Source organism: Manacus candei, unplaced genomic scaffold (genome assembly GCF_025592945.1).
Source record: "Manacus candei isolate 608988 ecotype Guabito, Panama unplaced genomic scaffold, ASM2559294v1 h1tg000036l, whole genome shotgun sequence".
Taxonomy (NCBI): domain Eukaryota; kingdom Metazoa; phylum Chordata; class Aves; order Passeriformes; family Pipridae; genus Manacus; species Manacus candei.
This window is the reverse complement of record NW_026138084.1, coordinates 880,725-900,618: the sequence shown is the minus strand read 5'-3', so window position 1 is coordinate 900,618 and position 19,894 is coordinate 880,725. Positions and strand designations below refer to the sequence as shown.

The 19,894-nt window shown below is 38.5% G+C and overlaps 2 protein-coding genes across 3 annotated transcripts in view; one reads left to right on the top strand and one right to left on the bottom strand.

The window, feature by feature from the left end:
• Positions 1-19,894, top strand: part of CENPP (centromere protein P) — a 125,374-nt gene that overhangs the window by 24,052 nt on the left and 81,428 nt on the right. The window lies entirely within an intron of this gene.
• On the bottom strand, positions 5,443-13,769 carry OMD (osteomodulin). 2 transcript variants are annotated; one of them, XR_007905478.1, is made up of 4 exons: positions 13,608-13,769; positions 10,233-11,182; positions 6,701-9,682; positions 5,443-5,623 (listed from the first exon to the last, which is right to left on the bottom strand). XR_007905478.1 is itself a non-coding variant. In XM_051793193.1 (3 exons), exons 2-3 carry the CDS (start codon positions 11,170-11,172, stop codon positions 9,360-9,362), a joined length of 1,263 nt encoding a protein of 420 aa, XP_051649153.1. In that variant the 5' UTR covers positions 11,173-11,182; positions 13,608-13,769; the 3' UTR covers positions 5,443-9,359. The 2 variants fall into 2 exon arrangements, 1 of the variants encoding a protein (XP_051649153.1); XM_051793193.1 differs by having other exon boundaries at positions 5,443-9,682.

Sequence of the window (19,894 nt, the reverse complement as noted above, 5' to 3'; positions counted from 1 at the left end):
CGTAACATTTGTGAGTTCTGAGCCTGTCTGGCTCATCCTACTTTTGGTGTTACTTGTTAAAATGGCAGATTTCTGCTCTGTGGTGATTTCTTCTTTAGAATTCCAAAGGCTTTTTCTGTAAATCAAATATTAATTGTGCAATGTAGAGGTCTCTAATAAGGCATGTGTTATCCATTTGGTTTAAATGCTTTAGCTCAGAGACAAAGCAGCTGCTTTCTGAGGCAGAGGTAGAGCCAAAACATACGTCTGCTGTGTTAGGCACGTTCTCTGAATAATAAAATTACAAGTTATATATGTTTAGAGAAGTTTCACCTACCTATGAAATGGAAACTTTTCAGTGTCAAGAGTTCTGGAAACAAAAAAATACTCTTTAGAACTTCATGTGTGTTGATTTTTGGTGTGTAAATGCTTCATTAATTGACTTATTAAGACAGTTTATTGAAAAAATGCTCTCACAAGAAATACTTGCTTTAAGTGAAGCTCTGTTTCAGTTCTATAGATAACTCAGTGAATGCTGTCCAGGTGTAGAATTTCCATCTGAACTATGAGCAGCAGTTTTCTGGATTTGTAATGCAGTTCTTCCTCCCCCATCCTTTTCCTCATTATGTATTTTTGGCAGGCAGCACAAATGGGAGCCAGATGACCAACTTGAAAGTTTACAAAGTAGCTTTTTCGAGTCTTTAAAAAGTATGTAGCAATAAAATCTAGTGGGAATATATCCAGATTTATACTTCTCTTTCAAGGTAATTTTTTTTTGCTTTTTTCTAGAGTAATATTGGGGATAAACCATGCACCTTTTGCTTAAGTTGTATTGTGCTGCCTTGTCTAGAGACCAGATGTCTGTTGTAAATCTGCAAATGAGAGAGTGACTACAGCCAGTTGCTCTCTAAACTCTGTGAGTTTATAATATTACCACTTTCTGAACTCATTAGGATTTTATAATAATGTTCCTAGTTTATCTCACATGCAAATTTAACAGTGTGATAGTTTGGCCTTTGAGCTTGCTCTAGGATAATGATCTAACAGATCTAAAGGGAACAGGCTCAGTAATACTGGAAATTGGGCCCTGAATCACATTGGATGCTGTTCTGCTGGAACACCAAAGGTTTGGGAGTGGCAGTACCATCTGCCCAGCCCTCCTGGCTTCAGACACGTTTCGGAAGTGATGACACAGCTCTGCTTTGTTCTTCCCCCTTTCCAGCTGCCACCCCTCTGCCAAACATCCAGGGTAAGATTTCCTCTGGCTCTGAGGCATCCAAGTGTTTCCAATGCTTGAGTGTAATCAAAGGATAACTATTCTAGGGGGGAAAAACTATCAAGCATTGAGGCTGAAAGCAAGATATAAAATCTTAAATATATTTGTAATATTTTCACTATAGTTTATTCTATAAGTACTGAAATCCTTGAATTCACAGGGAGGCACATGGAATATCTCGGGAATACTTTTTGTTGTTTTTTTTTTTTTCCTTATATATGACAACTTTACAAAATGAGAGAAAGCTACTAGATAAATGAGGCCTTGAAAAATTAGAAAGTCTTTGTGCAAGAAAGCTCTTGCTTACTTTGATCTGCAAGATGAGCAGACTTTAGGAATAACTTCTGCAGAAAATGTGAAAAGTCTGATCTGCGTCACAAGATTTGTGTGCTTATCACAAAAACATTGTGTATATTCACTGTTCTTGTACAAGCACTTGTAAAAAAATTCATGAATACTTACAAATACATTCAAAGAGTGATATGTTAATTCATTTGGCATGATGTCATCAAGGTCTGGCTTACAGTATGCATTTACTGCCAGTGCCAAATAAAACAGTAGTGCCATATTTTGTCTGCATTGTCATCCCTTGTGTCAGGAAGAAGAAAATATATCAGCAAATCATGTCAGATAAAAATAGTTTTTATCTGAACATGTACCAGATGCTCAGAGCAGCTCAAGGACAGGGATGGGACAAGTGGCTGCAAACAAGGAAGGGGCAGCAGTGCTTCCTCCAGCACCAGTGTTGCTTTATTCCTGCTCAGAGTGGATCCAAGTCATGTGAAATGAAAATGTGGTTCTTATGCACTGGCAGTAGGGGAGCTCACAGGAAATACCCTGGCAAGCAGAGAGTGCTTTCTAGGCACTGTTAGTGCTTGGAAATTGGATGTATAAGTGTCTGCTGCTTGGACTCTGGTTACAGGGATCTGTGCAGTTGGAAACCTAAACAAGCTGTTTTTAACTCCCTGAGCTCCAGTTTCTGAAGAGGGCCTTGATAATGTTCATGGTGGGCTTTCTGATTTCCCCAAGATCCTCATTTGCACCGACTGATTTCCCCACAAAATACTTTTGCCTGAAGTGTTTGGCATATAAAATGGTCATTTTACTAATTTTGTTGACATGGAATCCTGGCTTAAATTTGAGCAGTGGTCATTCCCTACAGTTTTGTAAGGATATAAAATGTAGCTGAAGGTATAAATGAAGCACAACACTTATTTGCTTCTAGTAGAGGGAGCCCAAGCCAGTTTGACAAGGGACACTTGCTCTCTGGATTCTCCTGCCAGAAAAACTTAACTTTAGGGGAAAAGGGTTGCATACAGAGTAGGTGTAAAATTTGTTGCCCAAGGTTGCCTTCTATCAGGTTAAACAATGAAAAATAATTCTCTCTTTAAAGACAGAAAAAGAGAAGTTGGATGGGTATGGATGGCAGAGATAGGAAAAGTGTGGGAGTAGAGCAAGACAGAAATGAAGGTAACAATCCAAACTATCCGTTGCTGCCTGAAGCTTCTTCAGCATCTGGGAAGGAATCTGGTATTTAGTGCAGTTTATATGTCAAGAGCAGATAAAGGAAAAAATCAAGCTGAAAACATCCTGGAGGACCTGAGGAAAGAGTTTGTTTTGCAGATTTTGTGAATTATTTACTCTGGCTGCTGTCCAACTCAGTCTATTTATCTTGTACTCCAAGTGGCCTCATATCTGCCCTGCTCAGGGACTAATTCAGTTCCATTCTCACCTTCCTACTAATGCTTCAAGATATTCCTTATGAAATAAACCAAGACTGAGATTTTAAAAGTTTGTGAGTACTCAGGTTTGTTCTATATTTAGGCAAAGAAAGTGTATTTTTGCAGCTGCTTAAAGACCTTGGCTCTCCTCTTGTATTGTATTCTCTAAAGGACAGTATTGGCCAGTTCTGCAATTTGAGTTTGATTGGTTTGAAGTGTTCTTGGAAAAAAGCAGTATGGATTATTGCTCAGCTGACCTGTGCTGATGGTGAATACTAAAAATCACTTATACAGAATGTTCAAAAGTCAGTGTCTTTTCCTGGCCAGAAATTTGTCTGTGACAGAAGAAGATGGGGAGAAATTAGGAAAGCTTTTAAAGACTCCTGGGCATTTGTAGACCTGGGCAGAGTGCTGAATTTTCTTTTTGTGTGTGATATTTTTGCTCCACATGGAAGGCAACATGTTCAATATTCCTTAGCATGTCTTGTGTGTGAAGTGTGATTAACCACTTCATGTTGACGAGCTGTTCTGGATTGGAATCATTATAACAGAAAAGGTTTTAGAGAGTAAAAGTGAGTTATTGAACCAGCCTGATAACATGGGCAAAATAATTTACAAGCAGCGAGGCATAGATTTTCTGTTAGAGAGAACAAAGGCATGAAGTGATGTTGAAACTGAACTCAGTGTTTATCTTTTTATTTTCTTCTTTTTTAACCGAAATATAACTTCATGAGGTTGTTCTCTACGTAATTTTTATTTTCTAAAATACAGGCCTTTTCTGCTTGACATTTGTGTGGAATTAATTCTGCCTTCTAAAACTGCTTTTTTCTTTTTGGTACTGCTCTGTGATATGAGACTTCTGTGAGTCCTGCATCCCCCTCTGCTTTTTGTTGAGGTCCTGATACAGGGGATAAAACAAGTTTTAAGGCAGTTTAATGCTAGTGCTTGTGCTGGGGTTGCATTCATTCAGGGAACTAAAAGTATCCCAAAGAGAGGAGGAAACAGTCTCCTGGTTTGTTCTTGAGCCCTGCACAGAAATTGGGCTGAAGGCAATACTATAGAACAGTTGGGTAACATTAAAGTATATTCCAGCTCAGCATGGGAGGGAAGGAGGAGGGTTCAGAGGTGGTATGAAATGTAAAATAAATTATTATCATCTTGTAGAGACAAAGCTTAGAACATTCTTCAAGATTCAGAATGACCAAAAAAGTGCTGGAGATGAAATAGTTATGCATAAACACCTCCAGTATTTGTATGAAAAGTTGCAACAATTTCCAAGGCTCAGTGGATTAGATTAAGTTTAGGTCACTGTTAGGGCCACCAGCTGCAAAACAGGGACAGATGAAAAATGTGATTGTATGGACATCCTTCCATATGATTCTGATTTATAATCAGAATTTTTGGAAGCTGAAGACATTACCTCTATTTCTTGTATTTATGAAAAAACAAGAGTCCTTTTATCAGTTACTGTGTTATAAATGAATAAAGTGCATTTTAAAAATCAGGCCCAGTATTAAACAGCAGTGCAGCTGTGGTTAACAAATGTGAATGATCCCTGGAGGAACAGCACTGTCTGCTCGCCCAGACCCCTCTGTGGAGCTCATGTTCTCCTGAACTTTGCTATATATCACCAGTTATAGCCTGACACAAAGCCAGCCTACTGCAGCTTATTTAAATTTCTTAGAATTCCTTCCTGAATTGGCATTAGTTCTTTATGACAACACCATCCTTTGTGGAGAGCTGTTACTCTGTCCACAGGGACACTCGAGTCAGGGCTCTGAGCATCAGTGGCCTGATACAGATATTTTACATCAGATTTCCTGTCATCTGCCCCTTATGTCCTTTGTACATCTGCTTTACTCTGTGTCTGTGGCTCATCTTCATATTTACCTGCTTTTCCTTGCCTTGTGCTTTTATAAGAAAGGGGAAGGTTAATTTATTCTTTTTTTTTTCTGTGTAGAAGATGAATTTATGCAATGAATTATAAGATTATTATGTGTTTTTCTTTTAAATTAATTGGGTTGTTTGAAATGTAAACTTTGGATGAAATACTTTAAAACATCAGATGATAAGTGTTTGTGTTTGTGGAGTTCCATAACTTGCAATACACACAATTTGGCTTATAGCTGAAAAGTTCATACCCCTGCAGCAGTGCTGGGAAATGATTGTGAAATCTCTTCAGTGTAAACTTTTTTTGGTTAAAAATATAACATGTTCTCCTTTCCTACTTTTCAGGTAGGAAATACCTATGTTTATTACTTGCAATGATCAAACTGAGAAACAAAGAAGGAAATGGATACATATTGTAAAAGTGGAATGTGAATAAATTAAACTAAGAAAACATGAACTGTAAACCATCTGTTTTCTATAAAGAACTCTTTGCTAATCCACATAACTTTTATTATCAGAATACTGAAGTAAGTCTCAAAAAGTAACTCTTTTAATTATGAAATACCTTCCAAAAAATGGGAAAAGGCAAAATATATTCCCACTCTTTTGAGGCTAAAGGAAGAAATGGAGACAGTTGGATTAAATAACTAAATGTAATTATTTATCTTCCTTTATTTTTATTTTTTACAATAACCTCTTGTGGCTGGTGCTTCTACTGAATTGCTAATGGAGACACTGAGTTGTGAACCAGATCAGGCTTTGCTTCTGTGTTTTCTGATTCTGCTGTAAATAAGCTCATTAAGCTGTTTGATGCTTGTTAGATCTTGCTGTTACTGATGAAATAGATAAGATTTTAATACATGTTTAGTTCTTAGTTTACAAATCTATTTTCTTCTTAAAACCACTAAATAATATTCTGAAACTAAATACCAGAGCAAACATGAAGCAAGGATGTTTTGCTACCAAAATCTGGTGCTTGTGTAGTGGTATAATTGGTTTATCCAGAGCTCCACACTTGCAGGGCTGCTTTGAGTACCTGGATCAGGGTGGATGTCTGTCTGCTCCAGGACACTGCAGCGTGGAGCATTGTAGGCATGCTGTTCCCAAATTTAAGGAGCTGGAAAATGCCTTGGAATATAACCACAGTTGGTAGTGCTTAAAAAAAAACCCACAGAGTTTAAAATTCTCCTCTATGGAGGCACTCAGCATTTCCTGGTAGTGAGGAGCAACAGCAGCACATTAGCAGAGCTGAGGGTAGGGAGGGCACATAAAGGGCAGTGTGACCCCTCTGCAGTCCTGTCTCCAGCAAGGGCCATGAGCAGACGCTTTGGGAAGAGTGGGAACAGGACAGTCAGGTAGGATCCTTGTCTCATCCTGTCTTCAAATGTTCTTCCATTCTCCAGCTATTTTCAGATCAGCTCTTTTGTACCTACTGTGCTTTGTTTAACAACCTGTAATGGATCTCTTCCAAGAAATACAATTACCTGTGCAGTCTTCTCTTGAAACACAGGTAAAATTGCTGCTGTGTCCTCGGGAGCTCAGCTTAAGGGCTGACTTTTCACTGCTACAAATGGCTGTTTGTCCAGTTTGTACCTGGGCCATATCCCCTGATGGCTCCTTGCCCCTGTCCTGGAGCAGCTGATCCCTGGATCCATGCTGTCTGTGCAGCTCCTAATTTTGTGGGGATCTTCTGGAGCTCCTCTTAGGAATTTCTTTGCTGAGCTGGTGAGTGCCTTCTATGCTGTTTAGATAGAAGCCATTCCTTACCTTTGGTGGCCTCATTACCTTTCTGAGATCCTTTTCTAATCATGCCATATGTAATTACACCAACTACCTGAGGGTTTGGAAATCAATAATGTGATTAATGTCTGGGTGAATCATAGATTTATAGTGGCGCCTTGATGTCTCTTGCTTTCTCTTTCTCTCTAGTTACTCTACATTTGAGTTTGCTGCTGGGTACCAAGCCAATGTTTTTCATTGAACCACCTACTGAACTACTTGAGTCTTGCTGCTGAGTGGTGGCAATGAGGTCACACTTCCATCTTTCCCTTGGCTATCACTTCTCTTTAAGAGTGATGAGTTTCATTGGCTGTTTTAGCATCCCAAGGCCTTGTTGCAGTCACTCATCAATCCTTAGCTCTCCTAACCTCCCTGCTCAACCTGCTTTGTCCATCTCTTGCAAGTGTTTTAAACTGAATAAATTCCAGCAAAGCTCCCACCAGTGGGATCCCTCCACAGTGAGAACTGACCATTTATTCTTCCTTAAAAACCTCTCAGAAATTTTTATAGGCAGTTTGGACCAGGATCTCCCTTTTCCCCATCCTTCATGATTCCTTCAGAGAACTCCAAGAGATTTGCAAGGGCAGAGCATCGTGGCTTTTACAGAAGCCATTCCCAGTCTTACCAGAGCAAACTGTATTCAGCTCAATATCCATGAATTCTGTTCTTTGTTAGGAATTCCTGTTTCTCCAAAGCTGACAAGTCTTTAGTTCCATAATCACCCTAAAATCCTTCTGGAAGAACAGTGTCCTATTTGCCACAGATGAGAGATGATAATATTAACTGAAAGAAAAGTGAGTTACAATGGTTCTTTTTGTAATACAACTTTCATGTCCCATTTGAAGGAGTTAAATATAATAAGACTCAAATGAGTTAAATGTCATAAGCTCTAAAGCTTTCAATAACTGTCAGTTTGACTTTAAAAAATGTATATAACTAGTTGCTGCAAAGTTCATATCTTTAATTCTACTTTAAAACTAAAGCTAAGCTTTGCTTGAGAGATGATTTTAAAAAGCAGGAAGTTTGTGATAGAAGATATAATATTCATACTATAGGATAGTGTCCTTTTTTTAAAGCTGAGCAAACCTTTCAAAAAAGCCTCTATTTTAGCCTGCATTTTGTGCACCATTCACTTAAAATTTGAAATAGCTGAAAGGTTCCCTAAGGTTCATATACTCCATGTTTATATTGATAAAGCTATAAAGTTGTAAATATATCTAAATTTGTACATATTTTAATGAGTATGCATATGTTCCTTGTTCATGAGCCAGAGGTTGATAAATGTTAATAAACATCTTTTAAGAAAGAGGAAGACAAGGTTATATTCATGGGCTTAAAGTGAATCTTTATGTTAAAAAATGTGTCACTAGGTATTTTCATTTTCTTAAAAATTGTTTCATCAGAAACCAAAATATATGAAGGTGGGCTTCAAAAAATAACTGACATTGTAAGAGAAAAAAGAAAACAAACCTGTGTGTTACTTCATAGAAACACTGGTACAAATCTACTCACATACTTTTTGTAGCTTTTTGAGTTTTCATATAGTTAAAGTACAGTGTATTCTTTTGCTTGCATTCTTTTTTTTTCCTGTTGAAAATGGGGATTCTCCCTCACAGGTAACAAAGCATTAATGGGGAAAAAGTGCTGAAAAATGAAGAAGAAAAAAAAAGCAATAAAGTGCTCTATAGTGTTATCTTACCCTGTAGTTATTTGGATCTGTTTCTAGGCATAAGACACCAAAAAATCTACATAGCTCAAGGATTATACAGTATTTCAGGTTACTTAAAGCAGTTTTAATTCTACTTTGAAGCAGAATGTAGCTGACTGCTATTAGCTTTGCAGAGGGACAGTCTAAAATATTAGTTCAAAAAACCTGGAATGCTTCTATTTGTGCCTGTTCTACCTGACTAACAATTCTAATAAGATTATATTACAGTTTTATATGTCTTCTGAAGTAGCATGGGCTAAGGCACAGGTAAAATGTAAATGCTAATGGTTCAGTTGTGTTAATACTCATACTTCTCCCTAGATTCTAAGAGTGTGATGAAAGGTTGTGTATTGCCTATGTTACTAATAAGCTGAAATATCATTTGAAAGACTGTGATAGTTGAGGTACAGACAGAGAAGTAAATATTATAATACACCTTGTCAGGACACTTAAAACATAGAATGGGGAATAGAATTTTTGAGAAAAATCAAACCTCCAAGATTGATTTTCTTGTCCAGTTAGAAACTGGAAGAAGAAACATCTGTATTTCTGGAGGATGTGGAGGAACCTTGTGGAAGTGTTCTTGTGACCTCACCCTCCTGTCCTGCTCTCTGGTGTGTCTGTTCTCCTCTGCTCTCAGCAGTAGGATGTAGAGCTGGGAGGATTTTTGCCCTTAACTATTTGTTCCTATAGAGTATGACATTCATGTGTGTTTTAGGCATTTTGCAGTTTAGAACACAGAAGCTTTTTCAGGTCAGTTTTCTTCACCCAAGGGCAAGCCCACCATCAACCCAGGGATGTATCAGACTTTGTCTGATGCTCAGGTGAGTGCTCTTTGTTCCTGCTGTTCTGGTTTTTACTACACCACTAAGAGGACACTTCCCTACACTAAATCCAACCTCCACACATCCATATTAAACATCCCAGACTATCCAATTGTTCTAGAGTGGCTATGAATGACCCCCAACTAAGGAAAACTTTCCCTGTACACTCATTAACAATTCCTTCAGTGAAAGTAAGGGTAGAAGTAGTTGTTGTCTTGTGCTTCGTGATCTTCTTCGGTGTCCTGACTGTGCGTTTCAGGATTGTCTTCTGCTTCCTGGTATTCCTCGGGGGTTAGGAACCGCCGGAACACCGGTGTTCGGAGCCGGCTTGGCTTGTTGAGAGTCACATTTTGTTCTCCATAGTAGATGGTTCTGATGAGGGGGAAGCAGAAGAAGGCATAGCTGCTGATGGGGCTCGTCAGCTTGTTCTGGTCCACGCGGATGTAGGTCAGCTGGTGGATGTTCAGTGGGTCCAGAGTTGGGCACATCAAAGTAACGTTTATGTCTGCAAGAGAGTGAAAAATCTTAATTAAAATGCAGGAATTTAAGACCTACTGCAAAAGCGAAACTCACGTTTTGGAATGGAAAAGGGAAAATATTTTTGCGCAGTAATAGCATTTTTGCATTTTAAATCAGTTTTGTAAATGGCAGTGATGACAGTTTTGGGGTTTACAGACTATAAGGTTGTGGAGTAAAAAAAGAAAAAATATTACTACCACTACAGTTTGTAATCAGTATTTTATGTGAATGAAATGTTTTTTGAATTCCTTTTGTCTGTATGTTTTTAGCAGTTGCCACATCAGAAGCAATTTTCAAAAAGTTTTTAGCTTGTTCTATGAAAAACTGGTATTAAATTTTACAAGGAATTGCAAATTAGGGGTAAACTGAAAAATCAAATCCTCTCTAATTTCATCAGTTTGGTCTCAAATGACTGAGGATGTGTTTACAATGCATCCTGAAGAAGATGGGATGATATTCTCCCTGCATTCCTCCCACAACCAGTGCCAAAATCCACTAAGTTTTCTGCTTTTAAAGAATTTTATCCATCAACGTACTTTCAAGTTCATTGCCTTCAATATACAAGTGCTGCAAACTTCTTGGAATATAGAATACTTGTTTCAGTTTGTTGTGTCCAAGGTTAAGTTCCAGGAGGTTGGGTAGGTTAAAGGTGTTGCGTGGAATGTCCTGCAGGTTATTGTGGGACATTCTCAGAGCAATGATTTTGGGAAGTCTGTGGAAATAGTTTTCTGGAATATAAGAAATGGAATTATTTTCGAGAGAGAGGTGCATAAGTGATGATGGCAGACCAGGAGGCATAGTCTGTAACTTGTTGTTGCATAAGTTGAGCTGCAGTAGATTTTTCATGTTGGAAAAGGGTCTGTCTTTGAGTACTGAGTCATCAAGTAAGTTACTGCAAAGGTCCAGCGTGGTGATGTTGGGTAACCCTTCCAGTGCCTCCCCAGGCAACCGGGAAATCTTATTGAAGCCAAGGAGGAGTCTCTCTAGAGAGCTGGGCAGTGGGAATGGAAACTCTTCTAACTCGTTATGTTGCAAATAAAGCTGCACTAAGCTTGAAAGTTTGGCAAAAACCCCCTGGTCAATCCTATGGAATTTAATTTTGTTGTAGCTGAGGTTGATTTCCCTCACAAAGGTGACATTAGTGAATGGTGCTGCAGGCACAGCTTCAATGTCGTTGTTCTGCAGGTAAAGTTGCTGGACGTGACTGGGGATATTTGGGATTGTCTTCAGGTTCCGATGGTCACAGTACATGGACAAGGGGAAAGCTGGTGGGCAAAAACACTCCCTGGCACACTCCACTGGGAAAGGAAAGCGAGGAACTTCAGCTTGTGTGTTTGGGTTAAAATAATATGGAGTTTGATGGTCTGGCTCCTCATAGTCATCCTCGAAATCATAATCTTCGTACTGACAAACGACCAAAGCAGCCCAGAGGAGGGGAAAGATTGATTGGCTCAGAATCCCCATATTTAAATTCATATGTTGTGACCTGTTGATGAGAAGGAAAATTAAGTTTTAGATAGTCATAAAGTAAATTACGTGTGAGTTTAACTTTTAAAAAGCAGCAATACGTAATGAAGTAATGAAGTAAGTAGAACAGTGCATTTCTTTGGCAACGCTGTCAGTGCCATTATTCACAAAACCAAGTTTTGATCTGTACCTTTCAAGAAAAAAAAGCATAAACAAATTCATTGTACTTGATGTAAAAAGAAGTTTTCTGGTCTGACTTCAGACAAGGGACAGCTTTCTACATGTCCTGTGCCTGGTACTGAAGGACACCAGTTGGGAGTGTTAACCAATCCCAGTCTTCATTCCTGTCTCACTTTAATTTACTGCAGAGTTGCAGAAGGGTTTTTTATGAAGTGGTATCACTGAGGTTTGTGTTGGACAGTGGGTTAAGCGTCAGCCTTATAACTCAGTTTGAAATGGGTGCAGATGGAATTCCTGAGTAACCTTCTTCCTCAGACCTTTAGAAACACAGCAGTACCCTGGTTATACACCTATATTTGTAGATATTTGTAGGTACCCTAATTATACCCATTACACATAATACCCTAATTAGACACATTTTTGTAAAGGCATTTGTTATCCTCACTCTGGTGCATAGCCAATGTCACACAAGTGTTTGGAAGTGATTTCATAGAATCACAGAATCATGGAATGCTTTAGGGTGGAAGGGACCTTAAAGCCCATCTCATTCCAGCCCCTGCCATGGGCACAGACACCTTGCACTAGCCCAAGTTGCTCCAAGCCCTGTCCAGCCTGCCCTTGGACACTCCCAGGGATGGGGCAGCCACTTGCTGCTCAAGTGTTTCCATCTCCAGCAGCAGATTAGATCAGCCTCGACTTTTCTCTTGGAGATCTTCAGGGGTGGAATTCCAGCATCTCTCTAAATAACCCAAGGCAGTGCTGTACTACCCTCCTTGTGAAGAAACTGCTTGTCTTACTAAGCATCCAAGCCATGGCTCGTGTCTGTTGTTTTTGTTTTTAAACAAAGTTATTTTTGTTAAAAATATATGTCCTGGACTAAGGCGAGGTAATCCCAGGATTGTTTCTATAAAGAGAACATTGAAATAGATTGGAAATATTGTATATTATGTAAAATAGAAATTTATGTGGCTTTGGGGATTGTATGTTCTGTGGCATTTTATGTTGGTTTTCTATTATTTTCCACAAAACATGGTTGGCTTAGTACTGTGTGTTAATAATGATAAAAATGGGATTTTTTCCATTCCCATAACTTAGTTAAATCCAATGCACTTCAACCATTGTCTGCACATCACAAAAAATCTTCATAGTCTTCCTGTGCTTCTCTAATCCTATGTTCTCTATAGATGTGAACTACTTGGCCTTCAAAGTACCCTTGTGAGGTGAAACCCTGATGCTGTGAAAGACAAATCATTTTGCAAAGCCAGACTAACACTGTAGAGCACTTTGTGCAGTCAGAGGAACCCTGTGATTTGGCAGAATTAGCAGCCGTGAGTCATGTCAGGCTGTTCAACCTAAACAACAGCAGATGAGTCAAAATGTAACATTGCAGGTCAAAGCACATAAACCATGGAAAAGTTTTAGAGACTTTGCTCAGTATAGGACGAGAACCCTGAGGCAGAGAGAGGAAAGCAGATATTCTCAGGTGTTTGTATAATGACATCCATGTTTCTTATTAAAGGGACTCTGTTTTCTTGATATCTTAATATTTGGTTACAGAACACTGTCAGTAACAAAGGAGATGAGACTTAGAAATTCTAATTTCCTATGATTCCTAGTGGTCATAGCCTAATGCATGATGTATTCTATGAATTGAACAATTTTGGTTCTCAGTGCCACAGCTGTCCTAAGAAACCAGGAGGAACAACCAAGGAAAGTCTGCTCAGTTTGGGAAAACCCTTTCTTAGACCTTTGTGGATTGATCCACTTGCCATGTGGATGGTGTAAAGAGAACTACCATCATGTCAGATGGGAGGATAAATAATAGGTACCAAAATCTCCCAGTGGATTTGTGAAGAAACTGGTATTTGGGGGGAGTTCTTTGTGCCTTGGCTCTCGGAGAGTATGTCTGATAAATACTAGAATAGTAACTGTCCTGCCAGTCTTGCAGGTCACTTCTCAGAGCACTGAGATATTAACACTTCAGGAGATATTTCTAAGAACTTAACCTTAAAACAGTCATGGCAGGGGAAACTTGATAACAGGAGATGCAAGTCAGATGCACTCAATATGATAAACCACATACTTAGAGCTGAAAACAGAAAGTCTTAAAAGCACAATTCTCTCCCATCTGTAATGAACTCAGAGCTTACTAACTGTATTTGTAAGCAGTTTAGGCTACAAATTATAGAACATGCACGAATCACTCCTTACTGAAAAAATAACACAATCAGTTCATTTTATTCCTGCTTACCAAGAAAACTTACTCTTTGGAAGTCGGTGAAGTTGAAGTTGTAGAGGGCAGCAAGTTATTGTGCTGGTGAAATCATCTGAGACTTAAGCCTAGCGCAGCTGGAGGAACAAAAGATCTGTCTAAGCCATATTTTGTGGTGAGGAGCCTTGTGGGAAGGCAACATGAAATAACAGCCTTGGCCCCTCTTCTGATTTGCCAGTAAAATAAAAAAAAAAAGTGCTTTGTGCCACATCATCAGTTGCTGTAGATGCTGTGTCGTAAGGCTGTGAAGCAATTTGTCCTTTTGTTAAAATCACAATAATTTGCAAGATTCTTTCAGTGTTACCAGTTCCCATAAAAAAAAAAAAAAGAGAGAATAAGACTTCAAAAATGATTACAGAGGTTATTAGTTCATCAGTTCAGCTGCAGTGATTCAGTTCTGCAAAGGGTTTGTCCTCTGAGGGTGAAGTTAAGAAACAGTAAAAAAAATTACCCTTACCACAACTGAGGGAAAACATGTGCCATAGAAGAGCTCTTATAAACATCTTCCATTTTTCTCTCCCCAATCTATATGTCCTGTCTCCTTCCTGCAAAGAACTTGTGCTATGCAGTGCTGTCAGAGTGGTGGTGGTAAAGTTAAGGATTCACAGGGAGTTCCCAACATCTTTTTTGTTAAGTCATGTAGAGAGAGCATACATCTTACGAAAAGGGCAAGTGTGACATGAGACAAAACCCATTTTACTCAAGAAAAATATTATTCATACCTTTTAAGAGGAATTAAAGAAAAAAGGCACAGTTATCTGTATGATACTTGCTGCTGTATGATACTTAAATAACTGTGATATATGCAAAAAAAATGGAGAAAATGGACAGGTTTTGTGTGAAGTGGATTAAGTGTTTGATTTTTCCAAAGCATTTAATTATGTTTTTGGTTTGGTAGAATAATTAAGTTATTTCCAAATCTATTCAAAAGAAAGAATCTAGTTCTTAAAGATGTTTCTTAAAAAGTGCCTTAGAGGTATCATGTTTTAAAAAATAATGCAATACTAAGTTTCTTTTTTTGACTTTGAGCTTTGTGACTCTGATTTGCTCGACCTTTTCAAGTTTCTTCTTTAACACTGAGAACAGGAACATGTTTAAGAAGATAAATCTTACCTGATTCTAAAATTGGGGATATAAAGAAAAGAACCAGAAGTCATGCCCAAAATACTATTGTAGGAGTTGGCAATACTGGAACTAAACTAAAGCAGTCATGTATTTATGTAGAGAATACAGAATACAAGAGAGAGGTTGAAAGAGAGAAATTAAAACTCCATAATCCTTGATTAACAGTACCATAAATAGCTGAATGGCTACATTGTACCACTAACCCCAAGGAATACTAAAAAAAAGAGTAATTTTTGAAATAATTAGGATACCTTCAGAACAAGTAATTAAAAAACCCACTAAGTTTGTTATGCCCAGTTAGTAAAATGTTATTGGCTGTTACAAACTTTGGGTATTTTTTAAGCACAAGACAAAAAACATGTTACAGATTCTTGGAAGCTTTGTTCTATTAACAGTTCTAAACAAAATATATGTGAAATTTAAACCTATTTTATCTAAAGATAAAACTTAGAGTTTTAATTCCATACCTGATATTTTTCTTATTGTTTCCTAGTACTGATTGTGTCCAAAAGGCTCTTAAGGTATTAAGAGAGTTAAAATCTCATGGTGCATTTAAAAATCCATGGTGGCAGTGAAGGAGAGTCTGTCCTTTTGAGAAACTGGGGTAAAGCTCTTGATTTAAAGCACTTTGAGCTGCAGAAGATGATGCAGCTCTGGCCATGGGATATATTAAGATTCAGTTCCTGTTTTGTTGCCTGAGCTGTCTTGGAGACAAACAAGTCTATACTTTGTGATCTTGGTCAAGCTATGTGGTTTGATCTGGGGTTTCATTTGAGGTGTGGTAGGAATTTCCTTACAAGGAGGATAATGAGAGGGTTAAATTTAGCATCATTCATATAAGACATTTTGTTTCAAAGACTGAACACTTTTTAAATTTTCAATGTTTTGGTTTCTAGTTTCAGAACATATTTCATAAAGACTTATTTTTACCATTGAATTAGTGAACTTTTTTATGCAGTTGTGATGCAGAGCTGGATGTCTGTCAGTGTAGCAGTCAGGGTTGGCTTCAAGATCATTTATTTTCTTAAGCCAAACTTGGATGGATCCTTTTAATAGATTAAAATCTTTAGAATTTTGCCATCTCCATTAACTGCATTCAGTTTAGGAGACTTGACAGCTTTTTCAGGTTTGTTTCGGGACTGAAGGCATAAGGAAGAGGTCTGTTCTAGGATTTAATGAATTTAGGTTAGTTTAGCTAGTTGAGTACAGTCAACCTAACACATTTGAGATAGCCAAATATTCACAGAATAAAGTAGAGAAGATCACCAGTGACACTGAGGTGAATGGGACTAGCCCTGATAATAAGAAGGTATGAATTACACTACTTGGCCTTTTCCTTATATTCACTGGTTTAAATTCTTAGGGGGTTTTTGTGTTTGTTGGGTTTTTCTTGGTGAGGTTTTTTCCTTTCTCTCCCAAACTTAATATATGAAGCCAGAGAAAGGAGAAGAAAAAAGAAAAAGCATGCATCTTGTTTATAGAGAATTAAGGGAATTGATATGAAGCCAAGCTGCTGAAATTAGACCTGAAGACTGTCTTGTACACATAATTTTGCTAGAATTAGGAAGGTCTTCAGCAGAGGTAATTCTCCACTGTCAAATATCTGAAGAAAAGCCTCAAGCTCAAAACTTTTAAATCCTCAGTTGACAACTCGGTAGGAGTTCTGTTTCAGATAAGAATTGGTAATGTTGGTTTGTTCTGAGTGATTGCACTGCAGAAAAGTCAAATATAATGAGGAACTGTGAATTGTAATTCGGTTCCCTGTAAAGCCTGTGGGTTTCTGAAATAGGAAAGAGCCTTAGGCTGGTGTCATCTCCTGGGCTGCCCTTCAAGGTCGGGCTGTAGGCACAGAAGCTCGTTGCATCCTAATTTCTAGGTGTTAACTGGCAATCCCCAAATACTGTCAGACCACCTGCAACCTCTGTGAGTCCTGTAGAAGGTCTGCAAAGGCACTTCTTGTCCTTGCCATCACCAGAAGTAACTGAGTGGCAACTGAATAGTGGCTGCTGGATTTATTTATCCTGTGCAGGATCTGAAAATCCAGTGACTGCAGTGCAGAGCTCAGCAAATCAAGATACTCAACTGCTTGTTCCTGCAGAGGCTCCAGCCCAGCCAGAGCCCTCAGTTAAGAACAACCCTTCCAGGCTTCATGTCAGTCTGTTCTTCAGTGGAAAGCCATTCCAGGAGCGTGTCCCTGTGTGAATCTGTGTTTTTAAAGGAAAAGGTTATGGAAAAGGGGCCATCAGATCATAGCAGTAGTCCTGCAGAGCTGAGACAAGAACTAACCCGTTTAAAAGAGCAAAGGAAGGCAGGGCTGTGCCATGTGTGGGGCTTTGCTGTTGCCTCGGACCTGAACCTTGGTGTGTGGTCTCTCTTAATTTCCCATTTAGTAGGTGGTATTTCAAGGTCAAAACTCTGGCAACTCACTTCTTGTGCAGCCCTTTTTAAGTGTTTTGCTCTGTTTTGCTAAGAGCTCCTGGGAAGAACATGTTGAGCAACTGAAAACAGTTGAGCTTATTGACCTTGTACCATGGGAATTAATATAATCCCACTGGCAGTTGTTGAGTAACTTCTGCTAATGAACAGTAATACACTGAATTTTTCGAGCTGAAGGTACTAGAAGCATCCAGAAGCAATACTTTAGGGAGCCCTGGTCTCGTTAAATGGCAGTTTAAACATCTACATGAACACTTGCAATGAGCAATTGGCATTGCAAAAGCAGAGTATCAAGTCTCCTGGCACGTTCAGGCTTGTAATACTGAAACTTTCTGAATGGAAGGGTGAGTGTGAGGTTTTTTGCAATGACAGTATCAATTTACAGTAATTGATTTGGAGAGACTGACAGAAGAGGAGGGTTGTAACATTTTTCTGAATGCATTGCTGTGTTAGAAAACTTAGAAGATTGTAATACTAAAATAGTAGTGTTACAATAATATTATTAATACTACTGGGAAGGGTTGCTTTTTTTTAAATAGATGGATTTTACTTTCTAGAGCAGAGGCATTTAAATAGTCCTCAGCATATAATGTTTCTCCTAACACAATATCATAAACAATCAATACTGGAATAATAAGACAAGTTTAAAATTCATGCAAGCAATATTATCTGTTGCAAGTAGTGTCTAGTTACTCTAAAATACCCTGAAAATCTCTGCTGAGGAGAGTCACTGTTGTCAGCTGACACTTATATTTTTAGTAATGGAATAGCTTGTTTAATAAATATACTTTGCTTTATACTTTGTATTTTTATACTGCCTGCTTTGGCTGTTCCAAGACAGATGACTTTGGGCTGTATTTTTGTCCCTCATGGAGTTCTGCTGAACTGGAGATTGTGTATCACTGATTACACCAATATAATATAGGAATGTCTGCCTGTTCTTGCAACTGTTTACTGGCACAGATATATTTATTTTCTTGAGGCAGCATTAGCAGTTGGGCCTCAAACTTTAACAGAGCCTTTATTTTGCCTGATTTGTGCTCTATATAAAATTATATAAATGATCATAGTACGTGGCAGGTGTCTTGCACTCACTAATAAATATTGTAAATAAAATTAAAGGAACATTGTGTTTTGTAAGGGAGGAAAGTGAGGAAGGCAACACAGCTGAATGTCTGTTCCAAAACAGGCACTTCTACTCCTTTCAAACAGAACTGCTGCCTTCAGTGCCCTAAGCTGAGAGATGCCTAAAGAGATAATGTGAATTCTACTCTACCATAACAGTTTATATCAATAAGGATTCATCACCTTATTTCATCCATTCATAGCTAAGGACTTTCTGCAGTTTTGGTAAAAGAACAGGAAAATGTGCCTGCAACTTCAGATTGTTCCCAGGTTTGTATCCAGTCTGCAAATCATATGCTTATAAGGGTGTTTTTTTTAGGCACTTTCAGGCAAGGTTGAGGAGTAGTTGTCTAAGTGATTTGCCAAAGAATTCCTGAAGGATCATGCTTAGGAAAATGTTTTGCATTAGCAGAGATTTTCCCCTTGTACGTGATGGAAAGTGCTTCCTATTCGCTCTTCTGAGTGTGTTTAAGAGTGAAGGTCCTTGCTTGTACAATGACTACAGAATGTGTTTCTTTTCTTGAATATCTATTGCTCTAGAAATGTTCAAACAAATACAACTGTCCAACCTGGTGGTGCAGAGGATTTTGCCAGGCAGCCTTTCAGCTCTGTCCAATAGTCTGGAAACTGGGCATCAACCTTAAACTGGTTCTTCATTTTTAATATCCTATCTTTCTTATAAAGAATAAATCCTCTCCTTTTAGCACAAGACCTTGTGGTAGCACAGCCAGCATTGCATTTATGGCCTGCAGTCCATTATTTCTGCAGCCAGGGTCTGTGACTTGGAGACTTTCACAGAAACTCCAGGTGTCATTCTTTGGTACCCTGGCATATTGTCCTATAAGGAAAAAAGTATCTCCTCCAGTTACTCTCCATTTTTATCTCCATTTTGTTTGGATTTTATTTTATATTAACAGTGTTATGGGAGAGATGCTTGTCCATGCACTTGTATTCTGCCTGATGTGTAAAATAAATGTCTTTTGATTTATGGCAGTTAATCAAGTGAGAAGTGTTTCTCTGTGGTTTGCATAATTTGTAAGTCACAGCCTCTTCTTGACAGAGCTGAGAGAGGGTCTCATTTTTATTCAGTTCTTCTGTTCTGAGACCCTTCAAAGGTCTTATGGTGAGGACCTGAGGTTGGTTCACACTTGAATCAGCATTCACAGAATCACAGAATGCTTTGGGCTGGAAGGGACCTTACAGACCATCTCATTCCACCCCCTGCCATGGGCAGGGACACCTTCCACTAACCCAGGTTGCTCCAAGCCCCATCCAACCTGGGGCTTTGAACACTTTCATGGATGGGACAGCCACACCTTCTCTGGGCAGCCTGTTACTTGTCATTTCATTCAGAAAGGGGAGTTGATCTTGGCATTAGTTACAGATCTTCTGTGGTAATAAGACAAGTGTCCTTGTTGCCTTCTGTCCTGCTTCTGACACTTTCTTTTACCTTGTCCTATGACTTTTTGAAGAGTGGAGTTAATGCCTGCAACTATTTGTAGCCAGAATATAAACATCCATAATGCTTTTGTTTTAAAGAAATCAATTATTAAAAAAATCCTAACTGGATCTTAGTGAGGGGATGGCATGAAA